Source organism: Vicugna pacos, chromosome X (assembly GCF_048564905.1).
Source record: "Vicugna pacos chromosome X, VicPac4, whole genome shotgun sequence".
NCBI classification, from domain to species: Eukaryota; Metazoa; Chordata; class Mammalia; order Artiodactyla; family Camelidae; genus Vicugna; species Vicugna pacos.
In genome coordinates, this window is record NC_133023.1 from 90,901,447 (window position 1) to 90,922,167 (window position 20,721).

The 20,721-nt window shown below is 37.0% G+C and overlaps 1 protein-coding gene and 1 long non-coding RNA gene across 2 annotated transcripts in view; one reads left to right on the forward strand and one right to left on the reverse strand.

Moving 5' to 3' along the window:
• Positions 1-20,721, reverse strand: part of LOC102534001 (fibrous sheath-interacting protein 2-like) — a 66,576-nt gene that overhangs the window by 23,645 nt on the left and 22,210 nt on the right. The window contains exons 10-14 of the mRNA XM_072956352.1: positions 19,569-19,620; positions 16,391-16,427; positions 12,383-12,419; positions 3,078-6,444; positions 579-3,017 (exon numbers count right to left, since the gene is read on the reverse strand). Coding sequence (XP_072812453.1) covers positions 579-3,017; positions 3,078-6,444; positions 12,383-12,419; positions 16,391-16,427; positions 19,569-19,620 — 5,932 coding nt within the window. The remainder of the gene's footprint in view (positions 1-578; positions 3,018-3,077; positions 6,445-12,382; positions 12,420-16,390; positions 16,428-19,568; positions 19,621-20,721) is intronic.
• LOC140691913 (uncharacterized) lies at positions 8,016-19,614 on the forward strand. Its single transcript, XR_012067530.1, has 3 exons — positions 8,016-8,116; positions 15,039-15,202; positions 17,566-19,614. It is a non-coding gene; the product is annotated as an uncharacterized lncRNA (long non-coding RNA).

Here is a 20,721-nt window from a genome sequence, read left to right on the forward strand (position 1 = left end):
GTTTAGAGTGCTTACTGTCTACTCTATATTTAAAAAGAATTTAGGTCAGAACACTGGAACACGAACAGAACAAGAAGTTTAATGCCACTGTTATTATGAACTCTATAACCAATAACTGCAAAGACTTTAACTGTATACCTCAAAAAGAAGTTGGATTATTACAATCAATTAACTATGTATGAGGTCTGACTATAATGTAAGAAGCCTTTTTAAAAAGAACTTAAAAAAAAAACCCTCTTGGAACTTCTGTTTGGGAATTGCCTTTAGAGGAGCTGTATGTCCCAAGCAAGACATCATTCATAGTCATACCTCATGTCCAACCAAAATATCCCACTTTAAATTATGCCCATTTAACCTCATCTGTAGATAAGAAAAATTGAAAAACACTCCTCCATATAAAAATTATGTAAACGTGTCACTTTTTTTTTTTAGCATACTGACCAGTTGAAAATCACACCATGAACAGCCACCCCAAATCTAAGGCTATATTCAGAGAAGCAGAAATGTAGTTTTTTAAAATTATCATTTACTTTTTCCCCTAAAATTATGCTAACTCTTTTAAAGTCATCATCACTCACCTCTGGTTTCAAAGTTCTTGAAATAAGTGACCACAGATGTGGTAACATATCTTGCTACTAAATGGGTTTCATGTGGTCCCAGCTCCTGATCTGCAAAAGCGATGACTTCAGCTTCTTCAAGATCTGCTATTTTCTCTAACTTTGGGTATTTATTTTTCCACTTTTCCAGTAAAGTGGAATCTTCTCCATTTGCCACAAAGCTTTTGTTTTCTTCTTCAGTTTCACAGCTGACTCTTTTTTCCCAAATTTTAAGCAAGCTTTTCTCATCCTTTTGTTCTTCAGATATTACAGAGAAAGGTCTTTCCTTTGATATTAAAAATGGCTTCACAGTTTCTATACTTTCATTAGTGTGTGGGGTTTGACTTGGAAGGCCATAACTCAACAGCACGGTATTGACAATATTTTCTGCAGCTAAACATATTTTGAGTGGAGAAATGGTTGTCTGTATTTGGTTTGGCTGAACAACTGGTTTGGGGGGCTCACAGTGAAGCACTTTTTGACTTTCACCTTCTTCCATTTCTGTGAAGGACATGGGGTGCTCTAGCGCTGCCTGTGCAGAGTCACTGGATTTCTGAGATGGTTTCTGTAAGATAGTGCTTTCTAGGAGAGAGCACTTTCCTTTCACAGCTTGATTAAAATGACTGAAGATTTGGGCTTCACTTCTAGAATATGATGGTTTAAGCTCTGATTTGAGCCCTTCCATTGGTTCTGTGGCTTTAGTTGTATCTCCTGCAGAGTATCTGACACACGAAGGTATACTTGAGGAAGTCTTGTCCTTTATTTTCTTATCTTCTTCTGAATAAAACAATAAGCCAGGGATTTGTGGAGGATCATCCCAGCAGCTAACTCCCTTTGACTCTGAAGTGGACATTCCCATTCCGATTGCAAATCTGGACCAATTAACAGTGCAGGCATTTATAGCTCCTTGAAGCAGACTTTCCTTTGGATGGCTTTTGATCATCAGCTCATAGAAATAAGTGCACTGGTCCATCAGGGTGCTGATGTTCTGACTTGCTACAATGTTTTCTTCAAATATGCTAGTTGAATATGGCTCTACTTGGCATTTTTCCTTGTCTAGTTTGTTCTTAATTATACCAAGCATGTCATTGACAGTATTAACAGTATAAGTAAGCAATTCTGAATGGAATGAGTAAAGCAGTACAAGTATATTCTGTATGTTTTCCTGGGAAATCATACTACTTGATTTAGATTCATCAGGAAACTTACTCAGTCGCTGTAACCTGGGCAATATCGTTTTCATTAATGGTTTCTGTTGTACAGCAAAAAAGTTTTCAATAGGTGTTCTCACAATTTCAGAAAAAGCATGTGTAAAGACATGTTTAAACTGCAGGTCTGCAAATGACTCTAAGGTGTTCAGAACCCCTTCTAAGATCTCTTGAGCGATTTGGTGGCCAGAGCCCCCCACCTTTTTGTCTTTCAACTTTGTGTTATAAGTTGGTACATTGTTGAGGTTGTTTGTTCTTAATGAACCACATTTACTTCTAGCAGTAGTTTCTTTTTTGCTTTCTAGTGTTTCATCACTATCTGTTGTAAACATCTGAGTCAAGAAGCACAATTCTAATTTTTCAAATAGCTTTTCAACAATTTCCTGGCCAAATACATTAATTTGTGCTTGGGAACCCTCAGTTCTAGAAGCAGTGCCATTAAAATTATGGTGCCTGCTTTCACAAGGCCCAGGAAGTGACAAATTTAAATGTGAAACAGATTGTTCTAATTCTTTTGCTTTCACTGAAATTTCATTCAAAACAGTTTCAGCTACCATCAACAGCTTATATTTTTCGTTATCCATGTCACTTGATTCTGTTTGCCATTTATCAAACATTTGTTTAAAAATATCTTCTTTAGGAAAGATTTTTTTGAGTTGTGAAGAAACATTCTCCAAAGAAAAATGGGCTTCTGGATTTGCAAGAGAGATTGTACTAAAATACCCCTGTGAAAGTTTGAGATCATCTGAGTATGCGCCTTTTATTGGGTTGGCCAAATTGCTCTCTGTAGCATATAATCCTTGCAAAACTGCATTAACTATTTCACTTGCTGTCACGATTTGATCAGAAGGTAAAGCATTTACTTCTACCATTGCTCTATTCTGCCTCACTTCTTCAAATTCATTTACAATTGTTTCCAGAATATTACTTAATATATCCTTGGCATACATTTTTAGTTCCACAGTGGGGAGTTTTGCTCTTACTAAGGGGTTTCTGGCATCCCCTATTGATAGCAGGTGTGGTAGTCCAATGGCAGTCTTGGACCACCTGCTTCTTAGAGTCTTCTCTCTAGGACCTAACTTGGTTTTCCATTTGGCTTTAGTTCCACTAGGTCCTAGCTGTGGTTTTGTTCCAAACTTAGCCAAAGAGGTAACTTTTGATTTTGTTTTAAAATTTATTTTAAAACTTGTCTTAGGGCTGTCCTTGGGACTAGCTTTAGAATCGCATGTCCTCAGATAATGAATTTCATCAGACTGACTTTTAGGGGACGAACTCTCTCCTAGATTCAGCAAAGCAAAATCTGTGATCTTTCTGAGAACCTTTTGCACCAATTCTTCACCCACTTGCAATGGAGAAAATTGCAATAAGGTGTTTTTCAACGAAGTGACACTTCTGATGCCTGTGTAAGAATAAAGTTGTGGTATCACAGTTTCAGGGGGTACACTTCTTTTTCCTTCTTGTTTCAGTTCACTAAAGGATGATGGATTCATCAGTAATTCATCACTTCCAGATACTTCCAATTCTCCCCTGGTCTCACTGTTTTCATATAAAGATGTCATAATTATTAAGAACATTTTTCTGAAAACACTTTCAACTATGTCATTCGCAACACTGCTTATATGTGACTGGAAGGCTTTTTTTCGTGCTGATGTTTTAATTTTATCAGATGTAAAGTGGGGGAGTTCATTAAATAGATGCCAATAGTCTATGTCTTCCATTACCCTTTGATACACCTTCTTTAAAATTTCCGTAACTGCACTTAGCAAAGCAGTTGTTTTTTCCTTTCTAGATTCTCCATTTCTAAATATTTCCTCCAAAACCCTTTTCTGGTTTTCGGCTTCTGATATAACTTGGTTTTGATCAGAATATTTTGAACATAGAGACAGTTCAGTGTTATCTTCCATCTTTCTTTGACCTGGCAATATTTCATTTTGTAGAGCTAGCTGTGTAAAAAGACCAGGGTCCCACTTTGAGTAAAAACCACTTGCATTTAAAGATTTTTTATCATGTAAGTTCTTTAAGATGTTGTTGACAGTATTACTTGCAATGATGTTTTCTTGGAATGAAGTATTGTTTTGATATGAATACATCTTTTGGATTTCTAGGTCTACATCATTTTTTATAAGCGTCAAAATAGTCTTGGCGATTATGTCAGCATATTCCTTAAGACCAGCTGGTGATATATGAATTGCAGGTCCATTTTTTTCTCTGTAATTAGCAAATGTGTAATTTGTGACCTCTTGACTGAGAATGGTTTTAGCTGTTGATATTTTCGGGATATTCACATCTAGTGGCATTTGGTTTGATTCAAGAAATATGCTGTCGTCTCGTTTACAATATGTAAATTCTGGGCCAACATATGGTTTTTCTCTAGTCTCAGTATCAAGAATAAATAGCAAATCTATTCTTTCTGTGGCAAAAGATTTTAACCTATTCAAGATACTTTTAGTAATGAAGTGAGCATTTTCTTCACAAGGGTCAGGAGATTTCTTGGCATCTTGTTTCTTAAGTACAGTTGTCTGATTATCATCAGAATAAGCTAATTCCAGCTGTACATCTCTCTCCTTTTTTGCAGATAGAAATCTCCCCTTTTCCCTTTCATTCACTGAGTCTATCACAGGGGATTTTTGATGCTCTGCTTTGGGCAACGCACCAGAAAATATCAGGGGAAATCTTGGAGAAATGGAATCCTTCGCATTTATGTCAAGAATGATAGCAGAAGTGAGATTTTGAAGAACAATATCTACCATTTCATTGGAAATCATAGTAACACACTCCTTAGGAACTAAAAGTGTTAGAATAGCCTTACTTGCATACTCAGGGTCCGTTTCAGAGTATGCTTCTAAATGTCTCCCACTTATATTACCTTTAAAAGTGGATACAGCAAGTGGGAGATTATTCTCATCTATTGTTTCCTCACAGATGTCAACTAAGATACCTTCAATGGTATCTTGTATTTGAGACTGAAGTTTTTTTCGATAATCACTTTTACTGAACAGCTTTTCAACAATATCTTCTGACCGATCTGGATCAGTCTCTCTGTCAAATGTATTTTTTTCATATTTGCCTTTAGTAGACACAGTATCTAACAGTGTGTTAACAATCTGACTTGGAATACTTTCAGAACCCACAACATTATGAGTTAAGAATGGACTTTTTATTTCTTTATCTAACTTGTGTTTGATTCCTTGTAAAATTTGTCTAGCCACTTCTATTGCATATATATTTAATTTAGAAGTAGTCAGTTGACACACTGAGGTGGTCTTTCCTGACTTATTATGATCCACTGAGCAATAGGAAAATTGATCATCAGAATATGAATCTTTGGTTGATATCCGTGGCTGGCTTAAAGCAGTCTCATCCCGCTGTAAAGGTAAAGCTATTGGAACTGTGAAACTGACATGAGGACAAAAGAGAGCTTTTACTTTAGAAGTAGCAAATGTTTCTAAACTTGTCAATACTGACTGTATAATATCTTCAACTACATTTATTTTGGTCAGTTTACCAATACTGAATGTGGACTGAAGTGTACACGGATTTCTGTCCAGTATGGCAGAATAAACAGGAGCCTTTCCTCCACTGGCATATTCAGGCAAAGAGAGATTTGCTGGAAAAGTGACAGTATTATACTTTTCATTTACACTTCTATCTGTCATGGCAGCAGAATAAAGTTTTTGAAATATGGTTCTAACAACATTATCTGCAACAATGGTTACATCTGCTTCAGACACTAAAGGGCCCACTGTTTTATCCAGGGATTGAACAGATGTTTGAGCAACTGGCTCATCACCAGCATGAGGAATGTCACATAAATGGGACTGGGTAAGAGGATGCATTTTTAGTTGATCAATTAAATCATTCTGAAAAATTTCATTCAAAATATTTCTTATGATGGGCACAACTGGGGACTTTTGTGGCTCTTTGAGTTCTACTTCAATTTTTTTAAATGTTCTTTCTAGTTCTCGTTGCTGAAGAGAATCTGATTTAGTTTCTTCTTCTTTTGGTCTTTCCTCTCCAGCATTTTCTTTCTCTGTATCCGTAGGATCTTCTAAATATGAGTCTGGGTCCGCTCCTCCAGGAAGAAAATTTCCATAGGTTGGCCTGTATCTGTAATTTTCAATGCCACTCTCTTCTGGCTCAGTTTCATTAAATACATCTGGAGAAACTGCATCTAAAATGAAATTGACTACAGTCTTCAGCATTTGTTTCTCCTGTAGTGGCTTGCTTATGCACGTTTCCAAATCTGGCAAGCTCACATTTAATTCAGTTTGAATAGCTTTCAAAATAGTACTTGACACTTTTTTTGCATGCATGTATAAAGTCGACTGCAACTGTTTTTCAAGTGCGTTACCACAAATGTTGGTATTTCCACTTTCCCAGTATGTCCTGTTGTTCTTTTTATTTCCACTGATCACAGTGCCCAGAGTTTCTAAACTTTTATTGGCAAACCCTTCCAATGTAGCAAAAACCATTTCAAGGATATCTGAAGCCATGGTTTTCAGTTTATTTAGACACTTTCCTTTTGTGGTTCCTGTTTTGGGCACAGTAGTTTTCCCCTTGTTATTAGTCACCTCTTGACAACCTGGCTGGGTCACACTGGACACCATGCTGGAGATTATATCAGAGCATCTGCTCAATTCCTGAAGAAGTAAAGCAAATGACAGGCTGTCAGTGTCAATATACTCTGACATACCTTTAAGTTCCGAATTTTTGAAAATGCTGTCTTTCTCAATACCACATAATTTTGTAACAATATCTTCTAGAATTGTATGAGAAATAAACTTAATATTGGACTGCAATGTACTGGTTGTTCTCAAATTCTCAGTGATCCACTCTTCGTTTTGATCACCAAATAGGGAAGAATGTGGATGGTTTCCTATGAGCTTGCACAGCATGTCATATAAGGTATCTCCAATTCTATCTAACACTTGCAATCTCGCACATGTGTGAATTTCCTCCTGCATGTGAGGACAATGAGAAGGCAAAAGTTTTTGTTGATCAATGTCAACAGTTCCATATGAGATTTTAGACCATAGCTTATTTGAAGGGAGTAAAATATTGCTTTTATCTGTGTTCCCACTTAATACCTCACAAATGCAAGTTGCTAATGAACTTGTCATAATGTCATTATTTAGCTTTGTGACAAAAGAGTCTAATTCCTTTTCAGTGTCAGCAAAAAATCCTGTATCTCTAAAGTTCTTGGGAGGGCTACTCTTCCTAAGATTTATATTTTTCTTATTGTACTGTAGTTCTTTCTGGATAGCATCCAAAACAATTTTTACCACTTTAGTTGTGTAAGCACTAAGGTGAAATCGAAACACAGATTGCTTGTCAGGTTCAGGGTTTGAATGGGCAGCATGGCTTTCTGGTTTGAAGCAGTTTTGTAATTTTGGACAAATAAATGAGTTCAGCTTCTTAAAAATTGTATAAATGATCTTATCATTAATGTAAACTACAGGTTCAGATGTTGCTCCACTTTCTCCAGGTTCTAAACAGGGGTGTTTTGTAGGGTCTATGCCAAGTGCAGATAAAATTTTCATATTCCTTTTAATCTCAAACCATATTTCTAATGGATCTTTATTTGGTACATCAGCATTATCTAGACCGGTTTGACGTACTGATGAAGAATGTCCAATAATGTGATGAGAAGCTATGTGAAGTATTTTTAATATAGCATCTACAATTTCTTGAGCTACTGTATGGATTTCTGATATGGAGAACATCTGGTCCATCCATTCTTGATGTGACAGATCTTGTGGTTTTCCTGAGGTAAGAAGTGAAGTCTTTCTACCATTTTTATAATCTAAGTAATCAGAAGGCCCAGAAGATATATCTTTGAGTGTCTGTGCTAAAACACTTGTAATTATATTTTCAGAGGCTTTTTGTATTTGATGTGTTTCTTCTTGGTTGAAAAACAAAATGTCTTTATTCCAACCTGGCTTGTCCTTAAAAAGATCCTTAATATTAAAAGTTGAAAGGTCAGTATTTAATCCCCAATTGTGAAATGCTACTTTGTCTTGATAAGCAGGCTCTGTAACTAAGTTTGTATTTCTTTCGTATTTAAAACCAGCATTTTCCCTTGTTAGCCAGTGATCAGGAGACTGTTCGTGTAATTTTGCTTTTTCATCTTTGATAGCTGAAATCAATACATTTTCTACAATTTTGTCTATTTCTTCATTTTCATCTTCAGAATAAAGGACCATGCCAGGAACATTAATAGGTGGAAATAGGCATCTATTTCTAGGACCGTTAACTACTCCAGTGCTGGTGAGTCTATTCTCTTCTTCAGTGCCAGGAGGACTGCTCATTCTGGTAAGTTTACTCTTCTGGACATCTGTTTTCACTGGTTTCTGATGTAGCTGAGCCAAGATATCATCAAGTAGCTGAAAGATGGTCACTGTTTCTTTATTTGCAATGACCCTTTCATTATTAAGTCCAATTTGTATATAACCTAGTATAGTGCTGATTGCTTCCTTTATATAACCAACCAGAGAGGGCTGGGAAAAAATACTTGACATTAAATTTTGTATTTCTTCTTTGCCAATCAAATTGGCAGCATCATCTTCAGCAATGGATTTCCTCTTGCTGGCTCTTTGAAGGAACGTGTATGTTGGCTCTTTCCTGAGTGGCTGATAAGCAGAGTCAGGTGTGATTTCAAGATGAGTAAGTTCACTTTGTTTAGAAGATGCAAGAGCAGTCAGTTTTTCTAAGATCACATGAACCATATCGTCTGCGATATCATTCATTTTCTCCAAAGCATAAGGCAGTGAAGCTTTTGAAGTTTTTTCTTTTGGAGAAAAGAAATTTTCTCCACTGACTAAGTCTGATTTAAAGTGAATTGACACATTTTCTTGTGAAAATTCCTCAATACATTTTTTCTCAACTGCAGACTGTAGCCTCTTAAGCACATTTTCCATAATTTCAGCAGCTGCTGAGGAAATATCAACAGTGGAGAGCAAGTCTCCTTTGTCAGTGTGAGTTTGGTCAACCAAAGCTTTGGCCGTAACAGAGGAAAGGGTGGGGATGGACTGGGTTACTTCAGACACCATTTCATGAAAAACATTTTCTAAAATCCGCTCAGTTTCCCCTTTTAGGTGATATTTAAAGTTAACATTATTTAACTCCTGCATCTCATTTACAGCTTTTGCTTTTTCATCGGAAGACAGCGGGCATTGTAAGCCATCTGTTTCAGTGGCAGCATCTTTAGATTTCCTTGTGCTTGTTTTAATAGATGCAAAAAGGTGACTATCAGATTTACAGATTTTAAGCTTGTAGGATTCAGCGGTCTCACTATATTTACGTTCAGGGATTTTAGGGTCCTTTCCTAAGTGTCCTTTCCTGTCATATGCTTTTTCCACAACTGTTCTTTCATTATGAGCAGAAGATGGTTTTAAAGGTGCTGCTGGTTGCCCTACTGACCTGTCAGCTGCCTTTGCACAGGGCTCTGCCTGAACCATCTTACTTGCTTCATATAGAAATGTTTCACAGCATGTGCTACAGCAACTCCTACTATCTGAAGAGAGGGTGGAATCATCAGTCATTGGGTATATACTATTTTGCAACCTTTCTTCATATTTTGTGATGGCTGGGTATAATACACTGGTCACTGCAGCCACAACCCAGGTCATTATATTATGAATTATACTGTTCAGTTCTTCAGAAGTTACCTGGAGAGGAGGTGAGCAGGGATACAAGGGAAATCACAATTTACTCTATTTTAGGGAGAAAGGCTAACCTTTAATTCCTTATATCAAACAGTGCATAGCTAGAATCCAGCCATGGTATATGGAGAGAACATAAGAAACCTATTTAGAACAGATTAATTTCAAGTTGGTTTATTCTCTAGGGCTGTGAGCTATTCTTTGAATAAGACTTTCTTTGATTCAAAATCCCTTGGAACTTTTATTTTCAGCATTTATTGCTGAGGACAAATTGCTTCCTGGCTAAAAAAAAAAAAAACCCAAGTGGGTGTCTAGGCTCACAGAAAACAAATGCCCTTGCAAGAAGTAAGACTGTGCTAATGACCAAGCATTATTTCTTTTTTTTTTTAACATTTTTTATTGATTTATAATCATTTTACAATGTTGTGTCAAATTCCAGTTTAGAGCACAATTTTTCAGTTATACATGAACATGTATATATTCATTGTCACATTTTTTTCTCTGTGAGCTACCATAAGATCTTGTGTATATTTCCCTGTTAAGTGTTTTTTTAATTAAAAAATTTTTAAATGGAGGTACTGGGAATTGAACCCAAGACCTTGTGTATGCTAAGCACGTGCCCTACCACTGAGCTCTACACACACCCCAGCAATATTTTTTAAAAATACTAAAAATACAAGCCAGATTGCCTCTAACAAACTCTTTCATGAAACAAATTTGCAGTTCAAACGTTTTTGTACCTTTGCAGAGATAGCCTCTCTTTTACTGAAGCATCTGTTTAGCTAGGAGGTGAGGGTAGAAAATAAAGCCCCACAGTGAAGGGGTCAGCCTCTGGGCTCTGTGGCTGGCCTGTTGCTGCCCTCCTCTGACAATCAACTGTGTTTATACATGCAAATAACTACAACTACTTGTTAAAGTTTAATTGATGGGCAACAATCAGCACTGATGATTTGAGGGAAATGAACAGGCTTGGGTCCAACAAAACATTATCAGTGTAAACTGTCCTGGATTGGGAGGCAGAGGACAGCTCAAGAAGTAAAGAAACACATTAATTTAGGTGGAAAATAAAGGCTGGACTAGAACTGGGACTCAAAGAGCCAGAAGACTGAGCAGTAGAGGGAAGTTGGGGTCTCCTTCAGAATGAACTGAAGTAGAACCTCAGGGACCAGACTTGAATGGCCATTTCCTTATGGTTAATTGTGCTCACTGTTACAGCTTAGACTGGAACAGAATTTTTGCATCTGCCAAATTCTGTAGCTATTTATGTACTTCTACTTATTGCGGATATATTTGGGGATAATAAAATCCTTTGCCTATAAGAAAATAGTATTCTTTTTTTAAGTTGTTATTATCCTCAAGACAGCTAGACCAAGAATGTGTACCTTCCACAGGAACTCTATTTCTCAAGGCTGTGGATACAAGTCAGTGGCAGCAAAGGCTGGATGCCTGGCATTCTAGCTGTGCATTGTTTGATGTCTTGGCATTTGGGCACCAGATTCCCTATAATGTGGCTGTTGCCTCCCAATTATCTTCAAAGTTAGCTCCCAAATTGTTTAGGTTTAGGGCAACATTCAAAGAAAAGTTAACACCTTGTTGTATGTAGCATATTTTCTCCTGACCCATTAGAGGAGGTCTGAGGGACACTTCAAAGAAAAGCCACTTTATTTGAGCCAATTTCCCAAATCTCTTTAAGCATCTTTTATTGTGATAAAATACACGTAACATAAAATTTACCATTTTAAGGTATACAGTTTAGTGGCAATAAGAACATTCAAAATGTGCAAACATCACCACTATCTAGGTCTCGTAATGCATTTTTTCATCTACTACACAGACTAGAAAATGGCTCCTGAGTTTGAAAAACATAGTTTGAAATGACAGCATATGGTTGAAAAACACTTGTTTTACATAAACATGTCCTAAATCAAACACTTCTAAGAATAACATTTAAACATTAATAGGTAAGTTACTTACCTTCCTGGTCTAAATTGGTCTAAATCCGTTCCAGTACATACGAGCTAAGAATTTCAATATATATTATTTTCTTATCACCAGAGATAATGTATAGCAAACCTAATTAGGCTTAGGGTAGCTGAGAAGAAACATTTTCAACTTTGATATATAAAATTGGGACATTCCTCAAGTTTTAAGTGAAGTGAAATATGATAAACAGAATTTGATTTTTCAGCTTATTTTCACTATATGATTAAACCAAGAAATATCCTTTTTGTGCCAGTATGTCTCAGTCTTTGTGTTTGTTGCATGTTCTATGAATTGATCAGGTGTATGTGTGAAAGGGTGTGTGAATTTGCTACTCCCCTGAGCTCCTCTCTGTTCATGATTCCTCTGCCTAGCCCCAGAGTTAGGGCTTGTCAAATTCACCTTCTTCTTTTTGCCTGGTCCAAGCTACAGCTCTCTTCTGACCAGGAGCCTTCTTTTGATGGAGTAGCCATCCTAAAATTCTTCTTACTCTCAGCAGAATTAAAAGATGATCCTGACATCCTGGCTCACCTGCTTGAGGGGCAGGATGCCCCTGAGCCAGATGACCTACAAGCATCTGCAAAGGCATTTCCTTTAATGTCTTCCCACTATGGAATGGTCTGCGGTCTTTGATGCTTTCCCTGTGATGATTAATCCTAAACCTCCCCTAATCTACCCCCTTGAGTCCCCTGCACAAAAGGTCAGTAGCAGTAATTCTAGACCCCTTTTAACAATAACTCTTTTAACAATAACTTTGGACCCTCTGCAAAACTCAAGATTAACTCAGAGTGAAAGGCAAGAGAAAACGGCAAAGTGGAAAACTGACTAATATCAACAGATGATTTTGCTGGTTGTCTGACTCACAGATTTTTCTCTAATAACATATTAGAAAACATCAAAAATATATTGCTTTATCAGTGAATTTCATCGTACATACTTTTTCTTGACAGCGATTTTGATGGTAGTTTTGTTGTCTGAAAAAGCAAAGAGAGATTGATTTTATTACTGTTGGTTAATAATTTATGTAAATTTCCTCCAAATTTCTAGTCATTGAATCAGATTCCAGCTTGTGCTTGCGAGTTTTTTTCCTCCCCAGCAATTCACGAACAAGATATGGTTTATTTTTTATCTAATCCCCCTAGTTAGCCTCCTAGTATTTAGCCCCTGGGTATAGGACATGCTCTATTACTCAGAGGCGTAGAATAAACACAAACAGCAGAATCGCTGCTGCATATAGTAACACCTACCTGATATTACCACTCTTGACATACCGGGGCCATGTTTGTTCTGTGGTGAGTTGAGAAGAGCATGAGGTTGGAAAGAGAGAGGATAGGCTAGTCCTTTCTGCCTGGCCTGCTTGATCAGAGCTTTCTGATAATTCATTTTCTACCCTCCTCCTCAAAATTCCTAGTCTCTTCCCTGTGCCCCACAGTAGGAAATGATCTATGGATGATTATTAACAATGGTAGATTAAAATAAAGTGTTTTCAAGCATATGTGATACCAAATTAGATGTAGCTCTTTTCTGGGTATCACAGTAGTCTATGTTCTAATCAAAATAATTTATTATCACATACTACATGGAACCAAAATTATACCTTACTTAATTTAATCATGTAAATTATAGAATAATAACAAAGAGTCTTTAAAAATCAAGGCCTAAGACTAGTTCTGATTTATTTTCATACTTTCCTGCCTACATGGATCCCTTGCCTCTCTTCTTCTTGACCTTCTTAAAGGAACAATGGCACTCTATCTTCATTTTTACTTGGCCTGCCCTTATATTATCAAATTTATTTCTTTCCCCAAGGCCTAACAATTCAATTTTGAGAAATATAGTCAGACTGTGAAATTACAACCTAACCCCTAGAAGCAAAAGAAAACTATATAGGTCTCAGCAAGGTTTTGGCAGCAATAGCCCACCCTCAGATAATACCTCTTTTGCAACATGGAACCTGGAACATGTATGCTAACATCAGTGACATAGTTCCTATCCTTTGGCTTCATTTATTTTTCTAAGACCCAGTTTCTTAGGCCAACTCTAGCCCAATTTCCTTTCTGGAGATCCTCTGCAGTCTAAAGCACCCAGATTCTTTTTTCTGCTCTACCTCATACCACAGGCAGCAAGTGGAGTCCTGTGCATTTGTTGCTACCTGTCCCCGCAGGCTTTCTGTCCCAAAGGCATGAATTTTGATAAAAGGAGACAGCACAGACCTGAGAACAAAACTAACCCCATAGATCAGAAAAGCCTCATATGAGACCAGTAGAAATCAGTTGTAATGATGGATACAATCTGCAACTTGCAATGAGCCCATGATCAGTTTCTCATTGGAGTCAGTTGAGCAGAAACATGCAAATGAACTCAATGTTACGTTGGAAAGTTCCACCACAATTCTAGGAGTGCCATGATAGTCTATCTGCTTTTCCCTAGTCTTACGTGGTTTTCTCTGATAGTTGATGTTACTAGAGTGAAGTGTCTAAGGTTTAGGTCATTTGTACTGCCAACCCTCTACTTCTTAAATAAAGATGGCAGTGATATTAATGACAATTAGTTCAGAAGCCCCAAAGATAAGGCATAGACTTTCACAGTTTAATTTGACATGTCATAAAACTATAAAAACCTTTCTGTTCCTGACCTTCTCCTCACTTTAATACAGAAGATACCTGGCCAACCACCCCTTGAAGATTGTGACAAAACTAAATTTTAGCCTGCCTAATCCTTCTGAATATGAATTTTTAATCTAATTAGTGGTCTCCTACTGGTATCTCAGGCCTATAGCTTTGGGATGAGGCCTGATACCTCTTGATCATATATATATGTAGTCCATTCTATTGTCAAATCCATTTACTCATTCCAGTAGTTGAATGTAATTTAAAAGGAGCACCATTGTATCCTAACATCAGTGTTCCAATCTGAGAAGCCAAAGACTGGGTAGTTCCATGGGTGGCCCTCCCTGTGCCTGACATTTTACCCACTGTCCTGTCCTCAATTCACTCTCTGGCATTGCTCATGTCTCCCTGCCTTTTCTCCTGATGCTCTGTGAAGCACAACTGAGGTCAGAAGCAGCGTTTTATTTATCTTGGTATCCCTCTAATACTCAGCACTATTCTTTCTACATAGTAGGTTCTCAAATTTTGATAGATAAATTCCCATTTAACATGTTTTAGATCTATGCATACTTCTCTGTACTCCAAACGAAGATCACTGTGCAGGTTACAAATCATTAGTGGACTTCTGCAGGCGGCATCTATTTAACTGTCTGCAATTTGTCCTACGTGATGATGTCGGAGGTGTGCAGTAGAGTTATTGATTTGATATCACATCCCTCCTCAAAACCACTGGACTGTCATCTAATGAATTAAATACAAACTGAGCACAATCTTCAGGGCAACAGACTCACTGCTTTCTTTACTCTGTTTCTCCTCTCATCTTCCATCCTAACCATAAGATCACACTCAGTATCTATATGCAAAGCTTAATTATTACAACTGTTTACCCCGCCACTATCTTATTACATTTGCTTCCTCTTGTCCTGACTTCTTTGGTTCCTAATTCTATTTTATTAAGCTTACTGTGTATGTCCTTTATGTTAGCATTAGAAAAAACAGAGAACTAAGGAGTTAAGGGAAGAGAAGAGAGCAGAGGTGAATGGTGGAACAGACATGACGACTCCACAAGTTGAGTCCTGGGAAGCAAGGAGCTACATCAGAACAAGAGGACCAAGCCAAAGGCCTCGAACTCGTGTGTTCTCTGTAAGGTAAAGAAATGTGACATAGGTGTAATGGGCGGAGCCATATGAGTTGATGCTGTAGCTATGTTTTCTTGTGCTCTGGCCTGAAACTGTCCTAGGTATAGCTAAAAATATTTAACCCTGTGTATTTCAGAGGAATGAGGGAGAAGCTCCAGGTCATGTGTAGAATTCTTCATCTTAGCTGATTTTTAATAAATGGGTATCCAGAGCATTTGCTATTGAAAAGACTCAAGTGACTCTGTGGTTCTGTAGTCTAAGGTGGGGGTGGGGACAAGAGGAAGAGGGAGGAAGGAATTGACACTATATAAAACTATGCATAATCATTATTCTCTCATCTTTATTTCTTGAAACTATCTTGATACTGAGCTGGTCAGTTTCTTTCCTTCAGCATCCTTGTCTCCCATGAGCCCTGAGTAAATCAGACAAACTGACTTCTATCACCTCTAGCTCAAAATCATTTTCTAAAAAGTTTGGTCTGAATGTCAACACCATTTACCACCATACACTACTTCGCTTTACCCAACCATTTTCATCAGAGTTTGGGATTAAAAAAGTATCCTGATCCTCTTTTGGTTTGTTGACTGTTTGAAAGATGACAGTGTTGGATATGTATATTCTATATGCATGAAATATTATTCAAGTCTGCGGGGACTAGGACATCAGCAGAATAGGTGGCCACCAAGATCTGAGGGCTGAAAAGCCCCCAGGCCAAAAAAAATCTTCACTGGCCTTTATTTTGCATCATTAGACATTGATTACTTTGGATTACAGTGCAAATATCCTTAGGAAGGGGTAACAGATTAAGTCCCTAATACTATATAGTAAACTAATTTATCATCATTAGAAAACCAATAACCTCCAAAGGCACAAATAATGCATGTTTGAATGGGGAGAGAGGAAAAGAATAGATCCAGATCCCAGAATAAGCAGTGCTACCTTAAAAGGGAGTAAAGGTACTGTATATTAGAGGGCACAAAATTAAAGTGAGAACAAAGAGAGGAGGAGGTGGAAGAGCACGAATGATTACCTTTGCCTACTTTACGATTTTAGCTTAGTCCTGAGATGTTGCAAAAGATGAGAGTGTCACTACATACAAGCAAAACTACAAGAATGGAGGATTCATGCAGCACTCCTGTGTAATTATTTAAATGTTAATTTAAAATAATACATTATCATGTTTCCTTAGATACTTACTCAGTTGATGAGTTGTGAGAAGGGATGATTTCATGAACTGCAGTGTATTTTCAGAGAGAAAAATAAAATTACTATTTGTTGGCATCCTTCACAAGCTACTTGTAAAACGGTAATTAACATATCTTAATAGGTCTTTTATTCTATGCTGTCACTGCTCTGCTTAAATCCTCCAGGGACTACTAGGGGGCATAAAATATAACTTAAGATCTGGGCCAATTGCCTACCTCACCAGCCTTATCTCTGGTCAGTATTCTATGTATATTCTATGCTCCAGAGATACTGAACAACACGCAATTCCCTTTGCCTCTGCTCTCACTATTTCCTTTGTAACTCTAGTGTTCCTCTTTTAAATTTCTCATCCTTTGGGACTCATTCAGCTTGTGTCACCTCCTTCAGAGAGCCTTCCTTAATACCTGACTAGGAAGACAGGCATTCTCTGTCAATGCTTCTGAAGCACCCTATACATCCTTCTGTTATAAGACTTCCTATGCTGTATTGTGATTACTATTTTACAGTGCCTGGTATATAGTAAGCACTCAATAACACTTATTTGTTGAATTAATTCTTTAACACACATGTTGGTTCAATGTTTGTTCATCAGTCTGCCTATCATTAATCTCTCCCCACTCAAATACTGTTTAACATGTTTTATATGCCATCTTGCAAAGTTCTGTAAGTAGATTTTAGTAACTATTTCCAGATAATTATACTAACGCAAGTCTTCATGTAGAATACGTTCCTAAGAATACTGGGATGGTGTATGTCAATTATGCACATACATGAATAAACAGTCTTAGACAAACAGAATACTTTGAATAATAGACAGTAGCATTACCAATTAGAGCCAGTTCAAAGTCAAGGTGAATTGCTATTTATTTTTCTCCCAATAAATGTAAAGTGTATTGTGAGTAACCAATAAATTCCAATGATCTGCTTAAAAGTTTTACTTAAATTCTATGTACCTTCTTGAGTTTCCTTTGTGTATATATATGTTTTTGAGTATGTTTTAGAGTGTGTACAGATTTGGAAAGGAAGGAGCTGGAATTAATAGTGCACAAACCTGAAAAAAAAGTATGAAGATAATACTATTGTGGCAGTTTTAAAATATGTCTACAAATTCTTTGATAATACTTCCTCTAAGTGGTAGAGGTTAATTCTTTTCCCCTTACGTGCAGGTTGGATTTACTGACTTGTTTCAAAGGAATATACAGTGGAAGTGATGCTGTATAACTTCTGAGACTAGGTTATAAAATATACTGTGGCTTCAGCCCCTCTCTCTTGGATCACACACTCTAGGGGAAGCCAGATGCCATATCATGAGGATACTCAAGAGATGTATGGTAAGCATGTCCTGCAACAGCCAGGTATGTGAGTAAGCCACCTTGGAAGTGTATCCTCCAGTCCCAGTCAAGCTTTTAGATGACTACAGCAGCCCTGAATGACATCTTGACCTAACCTCAAGAGAGACTCTGAATCAGAACAATCCAGCTAAGTTGCTCCTGTATTCCTAACCACAGAAACTGTGAGATAATGTTTTTTAAAGCTGCCAAGTTTTGGGGTGATTTGTTACTCAGCAATAGATAATTAATGCAATAGTTAAAAAAATAAGGAACTCTTCTATGGTTTCTAGCAACATGGCAGATTATATATCCTAATGAGCCTAACCATGTAAAACCTATTAGAAAAGCAATGGGAATTTGGTAAAAATACAATTATAGTTTAGAACTTCAATACACCTCCTTGATGGCTGGACACATCTAGTGGACAGTAAGAAAAGAGTCTAGGAGACAAAAAGATCAGTAAAGATATGCAATAATTGAATAATATGAACAATAAATATAATTTAAAATTTATTTGGAGCCTTACATCCTTCAAATAGAGAATATACATTCTTTGGTATGCCCATGGAACACATTCAAATATCAATCACATAGAAAGAAAGAAAAGAAAAGAAAAGAAAAGAAAAGAAAAGAAAAGAAAAGAAAAGAAAAGAAAATTCTTAACAACTTCAATGTGTTAAAGATTTACATTCTCTGAACCTAGTTTAAAAATTGTGACCCCAAATCTTAATTTCTTGATAATTAAGAAACATACTTATGGATAACTCTTAGGTCAAAGAGGGAAGGGAACAGCTTTTGTTATTTCCCATTTTCCCATAGGTTTTGATATAAGGCATTCTTTTTATTGCTTCTCCCATGAGTCCCAGACCAATATCTATAACTGCCTACTTGACTGTTCTACTTAGATGTCCCACTTGGATGCTCTCAGGCACCTCAAACTCAATACATTCAAAGCTGAACTAAGTTTTTCTCTCCCAGACTTGTTCATCCTTCTGTATTGCCTATCTACTGAATGGCACCACTATTCACTATCCATTAAGTTGCCCAGTCCAGAAATCTGGGAGTTGTTTTCAATTCACTCTTCTCCCATATTCAATCAGTTACCAGATCTCATCCATTCGACCTTCTTAGTCTGAGTCAAATCTGTGCCCAGTTCTTCATCCTCACTGTCACTGACTTTGTTCAGGACTTATTTCTAGGCTTGACTATTGTAAACAGCCTCTTTAACTGTAGTGAGAGGCAGTATGGTATTGCAGTTAGGATTGGTTGAGCAAGATTGACCTGGGTTAAAACCCAGGCTTTGCCACATATTATGTGAAATCTTGGGCACTCTGAGACTTAGTTTACATATGTGTAAAATGAGGATAAAAATAGTTTTACTGTCAGGAGGGTTAAATGAGAGAATATAGAGTTTAGCATAGTACCTGGTACATAGTAATACACTATGCTCTAATGCAAAATAACTTGGTAAATATATTCCCTTCTCCTGGAAGGTTCTCCTTCCATTTGTCTGCTTAGAAAATTCTTTCTCATCCTTCATGTTTCAGCTCAACTGGGGCCTCTTCTGTAAAAGCTTCCTTGGCTTTGCTATGCTTCCACTGCACTTTGTATGTACTTCCTCTCTTACACTGATCATATTGGGTTGTGATTACTGGCTTGACTGTTCTCCATTAAACTGTAAAATCCAGTCTAGGGACCATGGCTTTTCTACTTTGTATGTTCAATAATTAACACAGTACATGCAATGTAGCAAAAGCTCAATAAATGTTAGTTGAATGAACGCATTAATGGATTGCAAGATTTCCTTAATAACTATTGCTAATGTTTATCTGACTTACAGTTTACAGTTGTTTTCTTGGCCTTCTTCCCATTCAAATCAGCATCTGTTACCTATATATGCCACAAGGAAAAGAAAATCCTCAAAGGAGTTTTCAAAGAATTTGAACATCAGCTATTTCTCACAGGAGTTTAATAAACTGATTTAAAAGTCATTTTATAATAAGTGTACATGTTTTATTTGGTTTACATTATATATTACTTATGGAATTCATAATATACTAAATTAACTGACGAATGTACTGATCAGCATGGAAGGTAATCGGCTGAATAACTAAAAAAAAATGTGTGGGTTTTAAAGAAAGTTAACAATAGGGGAAATGTTTTGAGAGCGCTGGAAGGCAGAGAGCAGGTTTTCTCATATGTGGGATGTGACTCTTTGATTTGGCCAAGAGCTCTACCTGCTTAGGTAATTATTCAGGAAGATAAATCTAATGCAGTAGACCTCATTTGTTTTCCAAGTCTGAGAGCTGAACACAAGCCACCAGAAGTACCTTTCCTGACACTGATGGGATGGGAGAAAAAAGCTGGAAAACAGTGTTGGGTTCTACTGTAATAAAAGTGGTCATGTTATTTCTCAAAATAAATTAGGTATTTGTGACCATTTGATGTACTCATATTGTCCAATGTATTTTAAAGCTTTCTTTAAAAACAGATGGTCTAAATTTGTTTATTGCCTTTTTTGGTGGGGGCAGGTAACATGTACTATTAAGTTTGCCATCCATACTACACTTAGTAATACTTTTTTTTTTCTGACACTACAGTGAGGCTAGTGAAAAAATTAATTCCTGGTGTGCAACTACTAGACTATCTCAAAGTAGTTAAGAAGATTCTTTTTTCAGATACTGAGCATACCGATTATGGATACACAGCAGCAAAGTGCCCCGGACTCAGCAGGAGTTTCATAAATATTTCTTTATACAGTGAAGCATATTGTGGCTAACATGCTGCATTTGAGCAGCATATATCATTGAGTCTGTCACTTACTATGCTTTTTAACATAGGATATGGCAAAGGATGTCAGTTTCTACCTTAGCTGTGTAGAATTCATTTGGGAAAACTTTAGTGAATGTCCTGCTTGATAACATCTCTTTCAAACCATGTTAACTTTTTAAAACAGCTGAGCTAGTTAACACAGTGCTAATGGAGCCAAGG